At 41.3% G+C, this 17,175-nt stretch overlaps 1 protein-coding gene and 1 long non-coding RNA gene across 10 annotated transcripts in view; one reads left to right on the plus strand and one right to left on the minus strand.

The window, feature by feature from the left end:
* The window catches only part of LOC109626023 (uncharacterized), an 88,072-nt gene that overhangs the window by 11,145 nt on the left and 59,752 nt on the right, over positions 1-17,175 (plus strand). Inside the window, exon 4 of one of the 8 annotated variants that reach the window (XR_002202497.2) lies at positions 2,434-2,574. The exons of the other annotated variants lie outside the window; for them this stretch is intronic. This is a non-coding gene — a long non-coding RNA (uncharacterized lncRNA). Of the gene's footprint in view, positions 1-2,433; positions 2,575-17,175 lie in introns of those variants that run through there. 8 annotated transcript variants of the gene reach the window in all.
* Positions 4,100-17,175, minus strand: part of LOC109626119 (transmembrane protein 132C) — a 120,597-nt gene continuing 107,521 nt past the window's right edge. For both annotated transcript variants that reach the window (XM_020081800.2, XM_069514039.1), the window contains exons 8-10: positions 13,620-13,929; positions 7,020-7,211; positions 4,100-6,512 (exon numbers count right to left, since the gene is read on the minus strand). In XM_020081800.2, coding sequence (XP_019937359.1) covers positions 5,439-6,512; positions 7,020-7,211; positions 13,620-13,929 — 1,576 coding nt within the window. In that variant the 3' untranslated portion in view covers positions 4,100-5,438. The remainder of the gene's footprint in view (positions 6,513-7,019; positions 7,212-13,619; positions 13,930-17,175) is intronic.

A 17,175-nucleotide genomic window follows, 5' to 3' on the forward strand; every position in this document is an offset into this window, starting at 1 on the left:
GAATACACAGTTCCCATAGGGTGATGGGGTGGGGGGGTGGGGGAACAGGCCTAAAAACAAAAATACCATCAGAGATAAAAATAAGCAAAAAAATTAAATTCTAGAATAGAAGTGGCGCTCTGTCTTCAGTGAAAGGGGGTGCGTTACCAGCTGCAGCTCTCAGGTCGCTCAATAAGGCTGTCACCTTAGGGATTTTCAATAATCAACTGCACATTGCTAAAATGCCACGATTTATTTCCCTTAATGAACTGTCCATTGTTGTTCAAGTCTTGTGTTGTGACATTCTCTAAACCTGGAGATTCTTTATAGGTCATGTGTAGAGAGGGCGGGGTCAAAGGAAAAATATTTTTTTTTAACAAGAGCAGTGCTTCAATGTCGGCAGAATAAAGAAAACAATACCACATTCAAACCTGCTTTAATTGCACAAGGCTAACTCATAAATCACATTGACATACATACACACACACATGCATACAAACAAAACACACCGTCTCTGGTCATTAGGGACATTAGGGCGACTTTCATTCATTTCCTGGAGACTTTGCAGGAACCCTAACCCTCATCCCAAGTCTGCTGCCTTCATGTACCAAAAGAGATGCGTCCGTTTGGAACAATGTTACTGTCACTACCTCTACATACTTCCATGTGTCCTATGATGTAAATATAAAGTATTTAAATATAAAGACCCATTCTAGGCTGAAAAAAACAACAATTTGTATAATTTTGATAAAACACATGAGTGAAAACATCGCAGTTTCTGCCAATAGTCCTAAATCTTGAACACTGGACTTTTTAACCCTTCCCTCCAAAAATGTCTCAACTGCAGATTCAGTTCTTGTTCCCAGTTGGACAAGCCGTCCCCAAGTTGCTGTGTTCTGAAATTTATATCCAAAGTTTATCTCCTGCCTCCCAATGACAGGAAAGCTTGCAGTAATGGCAGCAGGAATTCACCCTGGCCAGTGAGCAGTGTCCACATACAATAGTAACTCTTCCTCTTGCCTCTCATACCTCCTACATTATATCCAGGTCGTTTCCAAAATAAATGTTGGCTTCAAATAATGGACCATTGTGTTTGTGGACAACCTGCATGGGGTTCCCAGACCCCACTGCGAATAATTGTTCTATAGCGCAAACCTTGCAGCAGAGGATTGGAGGATAAGATGGTGCTGCACCAACTCTGGATGGTCTTTTGTCTGTAGTCACACATCGTCATTTAGTTTTTTCATCAGTGTGTGAGTCACTGCAGTTTTGCAAGTGGTGACAGAGAGCGTGTGGCAAACAAAGGGGTTGATGCTCTCTCCAGCTTGCATGTGGAAGAAAGTGAGAAGCAAAGGACATAGTTGTGTTGAAGGTTTTTGGCATAGCAACAATATGAAAATGTGGAAATGATTAGAGGTGTATTGGCAGAGTGGATGTCAGTGGGTTAGTTTTTCGTAAAGGTGACAGGGGTTCTGCTCCATTACACCTGAGAGGAGCTGTCAGATAGTGAGCTCGACTACAGAGCCCGAGATCTCTGTGTCAGCAAGAAGAGTAGCTGGCAGTTCAGTGATGAGGACACAGGGACAAGAGGAAGAGATTTAACTCTGAGGAGTGAGAGGCAGCTGGAGCAGTGTCTCTGAGGTATCGGGGAAAGTTGAGCGGAGTTGGGTGTTTGTGGTCCACTGTGATGGAGGGAAGGAGTTCAAATTGTTGGGAAGGAATTAAAGCAGCAACACAATTCTAGCTGGACAAAGAAAGTGTGATCACCTTTCACCATTACTGGGCTCTTTACTGACATTCTGTCAAATTCAGGATTGATTTTAAGAATACATTGCTGGTTTTTAAGATTTTTAATGGGCTGGCATTACTTTTTTTTAACTTAATTTAGTTTCACCTTCATATTAAATCCTGAGCACTGAGCTCCACCAGCCTGAAGTTTCTCGGATTTCCTGAGATCTACACCCTAATCTCTACAACACTTTACCTATTAGCAGAACTGCTCAGACTGTGTTTCCACTGTGAAATATTTTAATCTTCAAATATTTGTCATTATAGCATTTGATTGCTTTTAGTATTTTCGATCTCTTTATATATAGTACATTTGTGATGTTCAGCACTTGTGGTTGTTTTAAACGTGATGTGATCACCTTTGACGCTTCTCACATTAAAACTATAAAGGTTTGTGTTTATACAAAGATGGGTAAATGAATGACTACAGACGGGAATGGTGCAGCAACAGTTGACAGAAAAACTGAATCGTTTCTGACGGCCTGTAGATGTCAGGAGGGGGAGAACGCACACAAGCTGTGAGGCTTCATCTGGAGAGAGAGAGAACAGTCTGTTGGAGTACCAACAAGACGCAGTTAGAAAAGTGACAGTTGGGCCAGAAGCTCACTAATAACGGTTGACAGAATTTATCCGAGTTTCTCACCCTCTGCTTCAACTGTCTTTTAGATACCACAGAAATTCATCTTGTAATTAATAATTGATGCCACCAGAAGGCCATCCAGCACATCGGGGAATGTGTGGAATACAAGACATTGTGATCTCTTAAGTACCATCAGTTTTTAATCATTAATAAAACATTGAACAGTGTTTGAGTTATCCTGTGGTAATCTCATCATTGCACTGTTGATTTGAAACATAATCTGTGCACGAAGATGGCCGACATTGATTCTCCCTCAAAGACGAGCCAAAGTGTCTTCCGCGCCACCTAGTGACTGGCTGCAGTAAAGGTCGTAAATCCGGCGATGGGCAGCTCCATCTCCTGACCGGTACTGATCAGACTCCAGCTCCAAATGGACAAGATGTAACATTCAAGCAGGGATATTTTGGCTTCATTAGTGGTTGGTGGAGGGAAACTGGTGCATTGTCTATCTTTGTACACAGTCTATGATTTGGAAGACTGTTTTGTACACCTGCAGAAATGTATTGACTTAGAAAAATACCACTTTCCTGACGCAGGTGAATAAATACATCTCCCCTGCTGCGTTTCTTTTTTTTTATTCAATTAAGTGTTTACAACCTTTAGATGTTCTCTGGTAACCTGGGGACATCTGCGGTGCGCAGGTCCTCAGGGTTTCTTTAATTAGGGAGCAAATTATATCTGAGTAGATTCAGAGGTACAGTAAGTGGGCAAGACAAATTGCACAGGAAATGCCACATTAACATGTAATAAGAGTGAACTAAGTAATCTCTAATTAGGTTGCCCTTTTGGAAATGGGAGCATGTCTGTAATCCTGTGGAAAATGACTAATTGTCTGAGTGGGTTACAAGCTTTTTAGGGCTCTGGCAGACTTGGTCTAGAACCTTTTTAACAGAAGATTATGATGCACAAATCATACACACAGGTATTATTACATGGTGCCTAATTCAGATTATAAGAAAGTTTCTTATAATGGATTTGTGAGTAACAATAACTCAATGAATTAACTACTGTAGTTTTTTTTACAGTGCATGCTGCATATTTCCATGTAGATTGTAATTCACATAATTTTGTTTTCAGACAGCTTCAAAAATAAGACCTTGGATACTGTTTTTGTATGTGTTGGTAAAAAGCTGAAATTAAAAAGAGATCAGTTATCTCAATCAGTGACTTGACCCAACTAATTAAATAAATATTCTAAAGATAAACATGTTTAATCAAGTTGTAACATTAGCGTGTGGCGGCCGTGTTTTACGGCAAGTTTTACATTTCACGCTACAAATATCAACTTTTGAAAACCACATTTAAACTAAACACAAAACCACACACAAACCATTGCCCTGACTCACTGCAGTCTCCTTAATCTCTTTGCCGTCTTTATTTTTCCATGCATTACTGCCACCCGCTGATCAAGTGCATGGACCCATGTTACTCTGAACTCTCCCGTTCTCTCTATGCTCTGTTACCTCTCAGCCAGACGCATGTACTGAGATTTGGCACCAATTATTTTCATGTGAATTGGTGCTCTGGAATATCAACGTAACTTGGTCGATACTTTATAAAAGTACCAGCTTTTGTACCCGACTCTTGTAACTACAGGGATATCGGAATATATCCTGGGTTTCAAATGGTGGAATGATCGCAGCAAAGATGACTTATCTCTTCTGCTTCAGCTGGCAGCTGCACCGACTGTCATCAACAGCAGGCACTTCATTTTGATATTTAATGAAGCCACTTGTCTGTGTGCTCACAAGAACCAGCGAGATGAGCAGAACTAGACGGAATTAAGGCAAAAATAAATCAGACGGATCAATGAATCACACGGCAGCGTGATGGAGAAGAGTCACCTTCAGTTTTAATTAGTCCAGCAGCCAATTTCAAAACAGAGATATAAAAGAATGGGCTTGACTATTACTGACATGACAAAAGTAGTGAAGAGGTCGAATTTGGGCTTATTACACATCATTTGTGTTCGTTCACTGACTAGAATGACTCACTGTGATCCAAAATGTCATATACAGTAGTTTAAGAAGTAATGTGTTCAGGCCGTACTCATATATTTTTATAGAACATTATCAATGGAGGGATCGAGTCATATTATTGATGTGATTGTCTATTGATGCTCATAATGGTGATCAGTGTTTCAGTATTTAGTGTAACTTGTTTGGATTTGAATGTAAGAAGTGTACTTTTACTGAAGGATACAACATAATCAAAGGAGATCATAGAAATAATGACATAAAGCTAAGAAGGGAAGGTGCAGGGAAAAATAAAGAGTTTGAACAAATATCAGCTTATTGAAACCAAACCAAAAACTCAGCTCCACAATGAATGAATGCAATAATACTAAACTGACCTGTCTCCAGAGGTATCGGTAAATCTATACACTTTCATTTCAGGTTCCAGATCAGACACACATGCCTCATCTTTAATAACATCATGCATGGATCTGCTTTCTGGAGACAAAACAAAACTCAAAACAAAAACCAAAACATAACCAAACAGCACTTTTACAAAAATGTTACTGTACATATAATACCTCCAAAACAAACTCATTTATATACAATACAAAATTGCTTTTTAACTCTTCTCCCCTATGGGGTATATAATCGCCGACAGGTGGTACAGGGCATACAGCAACTTTAAAAAATAAAATCAACAAAGCGCAAAAAATACAACAAATACAACATTAAAACATGATTTAAAAAAAAAAGTAAAATGGTGCATAGAAAAGGAAACTGAACCTCAATTAAAGACAAAGAACAAACATTAAGCAACAACTATCAAGTTCACATTTCCCCCTCAGCTGTGGTGTCATGGTGAATCATGTCTTGTGGTCGTCCGTTTCTTGACCATTTCTGAGTAGCGTCACGGTAACAGCAGAGGCTGAACGCACTACCCTGCTGTTCTGTTAAACAGCAGCCTGCTCTGTTCCCTGCACCCTTAATGTCTTTCCTTTCCTTCCCCCGGCCCTCATCCCCTCCTTATTCTGAAGGCATTCAGGTGAGTTTCTCTTTAGTTCATTGAAAGCGCCCTATGCGATGTTCTTGATCGCATTCTCATTCAGCTTTTCCATGTAGTTCCTAAGATCCTTTGAGTCCCCAAGCTCAATGTCTGGACATACCCATTTTATCTCACTGGTCTGCACCAGCGCTAATGGGCTGAGCACAGGACATCCATTACTGGCCTTGACGTTGGAGAAGGTTGTGAACTTCACCCTCTTCCTCTTCGTTGTGGGTGAGTTAAGAGACTCATTCCTGTGATCTCTCCCACTCGAGCCACATCCTCCCACACCACGTTGGACACCTCCATTTAAGAGCTGACTACCTTCCTCTAGAGCACCGCCCAGCTCATCATGCTGCTGTTGCTGCAGACATAGCCCTTCCTCTTGGCCCAGCCAAACCCAGTCGTGGGCGTGGGGCATTGTCTCCGGGGCCTCCAGGGACAGCTGTTTGCTACGGTATTTGTATGCGTAAGAGATGCAGTTAATAAGAAAAACTAGGATGGCTAGGCAGAAGACTCCTAACAGGGCGTACATACCGATCTCCAGGTCTGTGAGGCCTCGGCGAGATGGCAACAAGTCGTCATCAGTGCTGCGGCTCCGAGGCAGCTCAGCCTGATCTGGATATTCAGAGAATTCACTTGGGACTCTTGCTCCACTGTCCGCTGATAGACGGCCTCCATTAGGCCTGACTGGAACATGGCCCCTGATGGTAGTTGCTCCACGGTTGATTAACCCAGTTTCCATGTCAGAGATAGATCCACCGTAATATGGAGGATCAGGCCGTGTTCGCCGATCTCCTGGTTGTCTGTATTGCTCCTCTGACTGACCGAACCTTACCTGTACATTTGCCATTCCAGTGGCTAAAATCGTACGTCGCTTGCCCCTCTGGCACATTTCTGACTGGCTCATTTCAACACGCACAAGCAAACCCTGACCCTCGCCCTTTGCAACAATGATGGGCCACTTCCAGGTGGCACTGCGCTGCACCGCCACCACTTGTTCATCCAGAGAGGTGGCTGCCAGGGTGAAATGGGCAGGATTGTAGTTGTCTAGTGGCGTCATGGATCCATCGCTGAACTGCAGCCAAGCACTGATGAGGGACTCCTGAAACACAGACACGCAGGCAAACAGAATTTGTACAAGGGCAGTGACACGGTGTGCAAATAACCCGGAAAATAACAGTAATCTGCACATTTTCTATAAATGCATAATTGCAACTGGAAACAGAGGTGCATGGGGGATGTAAAGTAAGCCTTAATTACAGTGGGGAGGCTCACTGAAACAAGTGGATTTGAAACTGCTCTCCTTTAAAGCCAGTTGCCTTTCTCTCTAAGGGAAGAGACAGGAGCCTTCCTCCATTTGAAATTATAATTACAGGAATAACTGAGCTATACACTGGCTGGATATGCAAATCAAGGAGATGGCTTCACTATATCTAGAATTAATTATAAAAGAAAAATTACAATGAGGAACAGACTCCATAATAACCCAGATACAACCCTGAACTTTTAGTCCAAATACAAGCATTGTTTATACAATACATTAGACTTTCTCTCCTCGTGACCGGTTGGAAAATGATGTCAAGCGATGCAAGATGTCTCCGACTCGTACCTGTTTGAGTGATTCACTGACTTCCTGTGTGGTTGCGGTGGCGACGATGGCTCTGTTACTCCCTGGGCTGAGCTGCAGGGAGAGCGCGAGGCCCGACACCAACTGCACCCCGAGCTCTGTCACACTCACTTTATCATCCAGCACCCTGATGCTCCTCTCAGCCAAGACAGCCGAAGTCAGAGGGGACAGCACCTGCAACACGTGCAAACACTCGCCTTAAAGATCCAAGATGACGTTGTTACTGCCAATTAAGAGGAAGAGCCAATTTGCTGGTGGCCATTGATGTTGACAATACTGTCACTGTAGATAATGAGATGTCCAACCCTACAGCTGAAGCCTGCACTCTGTTTGTCAAGAAATGTCTTTGTGGTTCCTCCTTTAATTTAAGTCACCCTCTAGGGTTACAGACAAAATTAACTTGAACACATATTGACACAGAGTTTGATGAAATGTCGTTGTATAGCTCATTATTAAAAAAACTAATTCTTAAAGACATGGACAAAGGTCTTCTCAAAGTTAACAACCTCATGTCAAATATAGATAATGTCTTTAATTCTTGAAATAAAATAAAAACATAGTTTGTCTCTGCTTTCCAAAATTCATCCAAATCACAAATTTGTAATATGAGGCGATGCTGGGGTGTATTTAGGTTTACAGAGGCTGCGGTTGAGTTTAAAGTATTTCTAAGTTTTGAAAAACACCTTGGTTTGGAATGCAATCTCTGTCTTGGCTGTACTGGAAATGGAGTCGTCATGACTATAATGACCACGTGATTATTAGGGAACAATCAACTGCCACTGACCTTTAGGTGGAAACTTGAAATGAATAGCGATTTCCTATTGCAAAGTCCGATGCTATTCTTGGGTAAAAATTGTGGTCGTTGCTAAAACGAGTGCAGTGTCAATTCTAAACCTCCCTGTTTGGAATGTGGGCTGTGATGCTGATTGCAGCTTTCTCTCTGAAACTGTAAAAGTGACCTGCAGTTTAGTCAGCTGCAGGACTCAGTCCACAGAACAGGTAGATCAATGTATGTAAATAAAGAATGAATGAATGAACAATTCTACAAATCTACTAATTAGTCACGGAGGCGACATACGAGGAACTGCACAGATAAAGAAACACTGGTTATATAAACAAGTGTTCTAACTCATTCTCCACCTTCCTGAGTTGCCAGAGGTGTAAGCATGTAAATTGTTGTGATATTGTTATGAGACGAGAATCCCTCCCATCTGCTCCAATTAGGGCTCCAGTCTCTCCTCCAGCCGCCCCCGCAGGGCCACATTTACCAGCCATAATGAACTGTCAGCACGGATCACTGCCTCATTTGTACAGACCCTATCCCTTGTTTTCTTTCCTTTGATGCAACTCAATTCATTTTCCTTTTGGCCCCCACACAGTCAAACTGATATCCTTGAATGACAACAGACTGCTAGAATCGGTGTGGTCTCAGAAAAATGGGGAATGTGCTGTAACACTACATCTCTGAGGTGAGGGTAAAAGTTAAAAAAAGCCCATTGGCGGTGGAGATTTTCACACGTTTAACGGTGCACACGGATGAATAGGAACCACAAGTACCGATAAAACAAAATGATCATTTAAAAGTGAGGCGAGCTCCGAGGGCTACTGGCTTGTAATGAAATATGGAGAAACTGGCCAAGTAAAATCAAATTATGCAAGAGCTCATCTAAGTACGGTAAATTGGCAGATGCACTTCAGCAAAAAATATAAAAACTAGAATTGCATGTAGTATGCATAGGCTCATCAGACCCCTAAAATTCATTAAAGCTGCAACAAATCCCACATATCAGTTTCCTAAATGCGCTTCATTTAAAATAAAATAAAGATCTGTGAATTATTCTCTAACAAATCTAATCTAACAATATCACAATGTTAGAGTCTGGATCCACACTAGAAATTTAATGGCTTCTTCCCTGACCTGTACTGCATTCTTCCAGGTGGAGATCTGTTCAGTTGTTTTTGGGAAATCTTGATTACAAACAAACAGACGAGGTGAAAACACAAATTCCTCCGTGGAGATAATAATCTCTGTCCTGCTGCTCTGGATTTTTCATATCATATCATTAGACATGAGTTTTGTTAGGCGATAATTCAAATGATGATTTGCCAATTTGGAACTTAATCTACTGAAACATAAGCAAGTAAATTGGTTCCTGAGTCTAGTAAAATAAGTCATGTTATCACTTTCTCTTAGCAGAAGCTGCCAAACCTCCAACCATAAAAACCTGCACACTCACACCTTTAAAGTTTCCAGGATCTATAAACCCTCTACTGAACTCTCCACAAGACGTCAGGAGCATTGAATGATTCCTCGAGTGTATGAAAACTCCCTTCAACCTAACATGACTACATCCCAATAAATGTTCAGACTTTATTCTGCTGTCATCTGAAAAATCTCACCACTCATTTTGTTGATTCTTTGGAAATCGTCAGTTTCCCGTCCCACCCCCCTTTATAGGAGTCCTATGTCCAATCTTTATTACAGAGACTACAAGTCCCTGCTTAAACATCCATAGTGGTGGGATCCCCCCCCACCACACTCTAGACATTTCAAGTCCCTTCCTCCACCACCAGTTCCAGAGATTACAAGTTGCTTCATTCCACCTCAGAGATCAATTACCTTTCCTATTCAGAGCTGTCAGAGTCCTGTCTGCTATGATTTTGGTCTGAATCTCTGAAGGCTTCCACCACCTGACCTCTCACAAATCCCATTTGCACCTGGATCTGGTCTTATGCAACCAGCAACATTACACGAACTTGGACACTGAACATGAACTTCTGTGATTCCTCACACTGACACGTTCGCAGTGGTTAACAGCAGAACGTGCTCCGCATGTAAGTGGTGTATCCATAACACGTCAAAGACGGTGGTTAATTAATTCCATCTGCCTGATACACCATTGAACTTGCAGCTCAGTGTATTAATGATCAAATTAACCAGTCCATGGCCTCTATGAAATCTTCTAATACCTCAAATCCAGGTCTTTAATTGCAATCATTCAGTTATTCACACTTTGATCGCAGTATTTGAAGCATGCAGGAATATATTACATCTGTTTTTCCTGGATATTTGACAGTGATTGAGGAGGGAGGACAGAGATACAAGCCATTAAATCCTTGTCACAGTGTCCATAGTTTCTTTTTGTGTGTGTCTTTAGTGTTTGACTTTCTGACAGCCAACTCTTACCCTCTGATTTTGGAGCTTCTCAAACAGTTAGTTCGCAGGATTATTCACAAACTACCAAACAGATGACCAGGAAACTTGGTGAAGGGATGAATTATGGGTCAGAGAAGAAGCCCTTCAGTTTTCATGCACATCCAGGAATGTTTTGTACATTGTTTTGTACATATTTTTGCTTTCTAACACAATTGTGTAAAACTTATTAATAAATTCAGACATATTTAGGGAGTTGGTGAATGAGTCTGTAATTTCATGGGGATCTAAATAAAATCTTAATGTAGTGGATTAAAATGTGATTTCATAGGGGAGTAGGATTCTTCCAGTCGCTGTATGGTGACAAATAACACTAGAAACCTGTAACTACCACCAATGTGTAGCTGAGATAATGTAATGTTGTTATTTTTCATTGGAGTAAATGAAAAAATCAAGCATATTTTAATATCTACTGAATAAAAGTCATTTCATGAGGGGATTATTGGGCCTTGGGGAACGTATGCAGTCCGCTGATCCATTCCAGTTTTATTTGAGGTGGATCTAAATAAATGGGGACTACTAATTGCAGTCTGCTCAATTGCAAAATGTTTATCGACTCTAGTGGTAAAATATATTTAACATAATTTCAGCTTGGTCCAATGTGGGCTGTCAAATATAAATAATTAGCACATTTTTTAAGAGGTAGTAAATTGCAGTATGTCTCCATGCAATATTTCTTTTTTCATAATGTTAGAATGAAAAAATTGAATGGAGTACAAACCATTTCTCCCAAACCAAATACTGAGAAAGGAAAAACAAATCGTTGTTCTTCTCACACATCACTTGCGCTTTGCTGATTATCAGTTGGATCCTGGAACATTCCCAGCACATGCAGAATGATGCTGGAAGGCAAATGTGTAGCTGCATGGGTGTTTTTGTTAATAGTTTGGCTGCGATGCTTAGAAGGAGGCAATCATGGGAAGAATGTCAGAATCTTTTTTTTCCACATCGCCGATGTGAGGAAAGTACAAGAGAAAATAAAGGTCAGAGAAATCTGTAATGGATTGTGTTGTTTTTAGGAAAATTAGGAAAAGCCACTGGAACATGTATCGTCAGAGGTTCGTCGATTTCACCCAGTGCTTACATACTTTCTCTGGGTTTAGAGCTAAATCTTTGTGCTAAATCAAAAGTTTGTTTTCATTCACAATGACTTTACATTTCTGCATAATACCTGAGCTGAAAGGCTTGACAGAGAACTTAACTGACACTTGCAAGTATACGTTGTTTATTAAATAACAGAAACAGTATTTTTCATTCTGAGGGCGTGAGACACTTGAGTTACAGTAATTAGAATTTGGTAAATAAGAACTAGATCACGCTTCAGTTTAGATCAGAACCAAAAGAATATTTGGATCATGATTAGAGCCAATCCTAATAACTGCAGTGAATATACTTAGATTTCAGAATTGAATGAAGCAAAAGTCTCAGTCTACTTTGACTTCGTGAAGCAGCGTGGCATCATGGGAAACTTTTGGGATTATAAGTCAAGTATTTAGCATAGTTTGATGAAATTTTGTTACACATTACATCTTTAAGAGATATTTCATTGAGTAATCTGAGCAGCTACCGTGGCCAAGCTAACAAACAGCACCACTAATGGATGACATTCAGAAGGAGCCAGTTTGTCTCGTCGCTGCTGTTTTTCATTGCGTTACATTGTGAGTTGTTTAATTTGTAAAAGTATAACCTTGCTCCCAGTAGTAAACTCATGCATTGGACTGAGCTGACTGTATAATCGGACCTGGATACATAACTGCAGGTAAAGTCAGCTTTTGAGCTGCTAAGAGATTTTATTGGCGTCTGTTTTTCTGCTGCAGTTTGAAATACTTTCTATCAAGCATTCATCCTTCAGATATAAATCTTCCACATGACGACTCTGGAGTAAAATGATCATAAATGGCTGAACCTATTTTCACTTTCCCTTTTTTTCCTCCCCCATTTCATCAATATCAAACTTAACACAGGCTGATATCTTATATCTCTTTGACCTTCCCCTCTGATCAAATCACGTCCCGACCATCGGTGAGCCGGCACAGTATTAAACACGTAATCAGTCCTGCGGTGCACACGGCTCCATTGATAAATAAGAGAGGGAGATTATTATTACAGTCCACTGCTTCAACAATGTGTTGTTCTGTGTAGGCCCATCTTGTAAATGCCAGTATTTATTTACAGTGTGATTGTGCGCTCATGCTGTCCTGAGCAAGGACCTGTTTGCTGTAGCAGATAAATAGATTTCTGAGTGTGTGTGTGTGTGTGAGAGCTTTGATGAGACATGCCACGAAGCCATGTTTTTCTGTCAACTTGTGATAAGCTTAAGTGTTTGTGCCACACTGCAAATCAATGTAGTTGTGATGCTTTTCCACTGCAAAGCCTGATCTTTCTCACTCTCCACTCGTGTTGCTTCCCTCTAACCTCGTTCTTTGTTCTTTTAGTCCCACAGTCTGTAGTATTTAGTCTAGTCATGTGGGAACATACAACCTCAACAACAACAACCTCAAGAGCACAGCCTCTAACACATTATTGCTTCATGAGGTGGTTTTGCTTATGTGGACAATCGCCTGTTGTTTGCATCCAGCAGAAACACCGTGAATTATCTTTCTTGCTACATGATGAATGCAAGTCCAATATTCACTCTGCATTTATACGTGTCTGTCTCCTCCAAACCCTGTGAAAAATATTTGGGGTTGCTCCGATCGCTGGCTCGTCGTTATCATTGTCGTACTGCTGTTTAGTGCTGGAAAGATAAGATGAGCTTTCTTGCTGTGTACAGATGCTTGTTGCTATAGGAAACAGGAGTGATGAGAGTGGACTCTGACAGATTTACGACTGAAAACGTGGGTTAAAGGAGGAAAACAGTCGAACTTAAAAGTCAGAATGTATTTCAGTCTTGGTGTCAAGAAACAGGTGATGGAAACTGTTGCTGCTTTTAGTTAACCTACAGAGGTAAAGATTTATAAAACTTGGTGAGCTACGTGCTCGCAACAATAACTACTGCAGCTTCTGTGATTGGTGTTATGAAATGGAGGTGCAGTGACATTATCTCACTCACACACACACTCACTCTCTCTCGGGAGGCAACTGCCAATATATTGGGGCTTCCGGTGTCGGCTGCGATATCCAGGCCAAGACTTCAGTTTGGCGTTTGCTATTTATATCCGACTAGTTTCTTTTATCACATTATTTGAGCGTCTCTTCACACAAACATTACTTTTTGTGGGTGTTTTAGGTCCAGGTGATGTTTTGGCTAATCTCAATGTCAATGTGTCACAAGGAATGAACCCTAAACCTAATGATAACCCAAGTTGTTACCTTTAAAAAGCCCTTTAAAAATGCGAGGAGCAGCCAAAATGTCCTACACACACTACCTGTAGGTTGGTGGTTCCAGGGCTCAGTCCCACTACCACTTGTCCGTCCAGCAGCTGGGCGACCTTCGGGTCCTTCACCCTCAGTGAATCCTTAACCAGCTGGGTCACCTCCACCTGCCAGTCCGTACCCAGGAGGAAGTTCTGCTGGCCCAGCCCGTCCTCATCCGTGGCCCCTCTAACTTCTCTGGTGTCTGCCACAAAGTGTGTGAGGACGCGCAGGGTGGTGCTCTGATACTGGGCCACGCAAGGATTGTCCGTCCTGTCCTCCGCTGGACCTTCATCATCCTTGTCATCCGTGACCCTCTCGTACCTAAAGCAGTACGATAACAGGGGGCAGATGAGCGATGGAAATAAAACACATCAGTTACTTTACAACCGTGAGGAGAAGGTGTGAGTAGAAAGTACAGAAAGCCCCTTGGAGAAGTGCAAAGAAGGAAAAAGATACTTTGAAGGTTAACACTAGTGTAATTCTACTTTTTCCGACTACAATTCGGTGCAATTCATTTTTTCCTTATCACCGTGAATGTCCACAAAGTCTCCAAACCCTCTGATGTATTTTCTGCAGTCGAAGCCTCAACTGTCTTCTGTGCGGCAGGTTTGCCTGACCTCCCAGGAGTCATAGGCTCCCAGTGTTTTCAAAAAAACCATTAAACAGCTCGCAGTGACAAACTGCCGCTTTGCTTGCTTTCTCATTTTCTTTAAAAGGGCAGCTGATATTTTGCAGTGTGTCTGCCATTTATTTTGCCCACAGCAAACGCTTTGTAGATATAGATCTCTGAGTATACGTTTTTGTAGCAAATTAATGTTTTGCTAGCTCAGCCATTGAATTTTCTGACACTTTGTCCTTTTCCTTTTCTTCTTTCCTGTTTTTAGTCCAGTTCATATATTCCTTTATGAAATGAAAAGAGCCACATTAGACTAGAGAGGACGGGAAGAGAAACTTTGTTGGATTCAACTGCACCCCCCAAAAGTTCTAGGATTGAATACTTTCCCAAAAAATCATTAAAACTGCAAACTTCATCCTTGGCTCCTATAATACATCATGTTAGGTGGAGCCTGATACCTGTCAATATTTTGATGTCCTCACTATGAGCCATTACAAAGTTTGGACTATACATCTTCAAACTTTGTTTTGATCTCAACACCACCCACCCACTCACACACACACACACACACACACACACACACACACACACACACACTATATCCTGCTCAGTTGTGATGCTATCATAAGTGTAGAATCAAGGGAGATGGGACGGACACACTGTGCTCTGTGCAGTTCCTGTCCCCTGATGTGTCCCCTGGACCACATATCGCCATGATAACACACACACACACACACACTCAGTCGTGGCTGGTAAACAACAACATATTGTATTTTTTTTTCACTGAGCTGTGGGAGCTGTAATGACGGGTAAAATGCAGCCGTGGGATATAGATACGCTCTGCGGACTCGACCACGCTGACGAAGACGAGGTCGTTGGGCGTGTAGATCACTGTTATCCATCCGCTCTTCAACGTCCATCACTCTCTGTCCCTGCATAGCTTAGTTTGCAGTGTCATTGTCAGACACTCAGTCTATATTTATCTCCCAAATTTTCTAACATGACTTTCCTGATATCTATTTTTTCAACTCTCTCATTCTATGTCTCTCTCACCTTTTATTCTCTCTCTCTCTCTCTCTCTCTCTCTCTCCCTCAACCAGTGGGGTGGCCGGGGGTTGACAGTGACAGTTTTCATTAGGTTTAATGAGGCATGGCCAGTCAGGCAGAAAAACACGCTGACAGGTTAACATGCTGTGGCCCAATGGCTTAGCATAGTTCCTAACCTCCCTGCGCTGCCCCCTCCCCCTCTCTCCACATCAGAGAAGGGACGTCGGTCTGAACCAAGGTGACATTTGTGGCTGGTAACAGAAACACGAGGTCAGGTCATGTTTGCTGCAGTGAGTGACGGGTCAGCCAAGGTGTAATGAGGTGTCTCGCTTGATTATGTGAATGAGCGCCAGCATATTTGGGGCACGGACACATTGATGAACCTGTGCCAAGAAAACCTTTGCTGTTCAGCCCACACTTTCATTTTTTTTGTTAACCAACAAATATGCAGATCCACATCACGGCGTGCATTCTGAATGCAATGACGTGCTTGATAGATACGACTGATGTGACCGATCATGTGTAACAGGGGGTATTTGTGTTAGAGCGCCACCCTGTGGGTTGCAGACCAGTGGGATCTGACGGTGGTGGAAACACTTAAATGTCACTTACTTGATATTTAACAGTAAAACAACATTTAATACATTATTTAAAATGCACTTTATCATGGTTAAAGTTTGAGATGTTTACTAATTATTAGATGTTGGAGATAATGAATGACAAGAATAAAGTAAAAACAAAACTGTGGTTTAATATGAAATACGTAGCCTACCGCTAATAATATTTTGATTGTGCACATTCACAACAAGAAAACTATTGATCCTGAATCACCAGTACTGGAGCTTAATGAATGATGTTCATATATCAGCTCATGTAAGTTTAAAACAGATCTATTATATTATCTTGTGTGTGGCTGAAGTCACAGTATAGGAATGCAAAATTAGGTTTTATGTAATTTAGATGTTTAGATATAATTTATATAAAAAGTGTCACTGTTAAATAGTCTGTCCACCAAAGGGTTAGGGTCACTGACCACTGTAAAAAATGTGTGATATGATTATCTTACTCATTTTATTTTGGTCTCAATAAAAAGGGAAAAAATCTGCATTCTCCATTATGTGATTTCCTGGCTCGGAAAAAGAAACAGTTTGATTCCTTATTTAACGCTGGGGCACTGACTCATAACGTTTTACTTTACAAACACATTAGTGTTTCAGTTCTTAATGTCTTCACCACAGTCTCTGTCTGTACAATAACAATAATGATAATAACAACAGCTTGATCTAAATTCGACAATTAGTCTCACTGATCACCGATTTTAATTGGAATATTATTTCAGTTCTAATTGGCCACATTCCTGTAACAAAATTGAAATATTGTTATTAGAAGCGTCTTGAACACCTCACGATCCCCTGCACAGATCATTGTGCATCTCATCACTTCTTTACCCTCAGGGATTTTTTCCTCCACGCTCTATGATGCTCAAAATTATTATTCATTTGTATCTTTAGGGAGATGAGTCAGTGAGTTATGAGACACTCATTACACCACCACTGCCTCTGCACCTGTGTTGCCTCATATGTCTGAATCCATATATTTTACCAGGTGAAGAATAGTATTTGGATTCTCATGCAGGGATTATTAAAAACCTCTCAGTTTAATGACCTAAATAAAGATATTCACACTCGTCCTGGGACTGTTTCAAAATAGCCAACCTGTGATAAATGGGTGCACACTGGATAAAATCCATTCAGCTCCTGCAGCAGCAGTTTGGCACATCCTGGAGTTTAGGATTGTTTTAGAAAGTAAGGATCAAGTTTCTTATGGTAGAAATCGCAGATTTGGTGGCTGTGGTTCAGGAGGTAGAGGGTCGCTCACTAACCAGAAGGTCGGTGGTTCGATCT

Source organism: Paralichthys olivaceus, chromosome 18, assembly GCF_024713975.1.
Source record: "Paralichthys olivaceus isolate ysfri-2021 chromosome 18, ASM2471397v2, whole genome shotgun sequence".
Lineage (NCBI taxonomy): Eukaryota > Metazoa > Chordata > Actinopteri > Pleuronectiformes > Paralichthyidae > Paralichthys > Paralichthys olivaceus.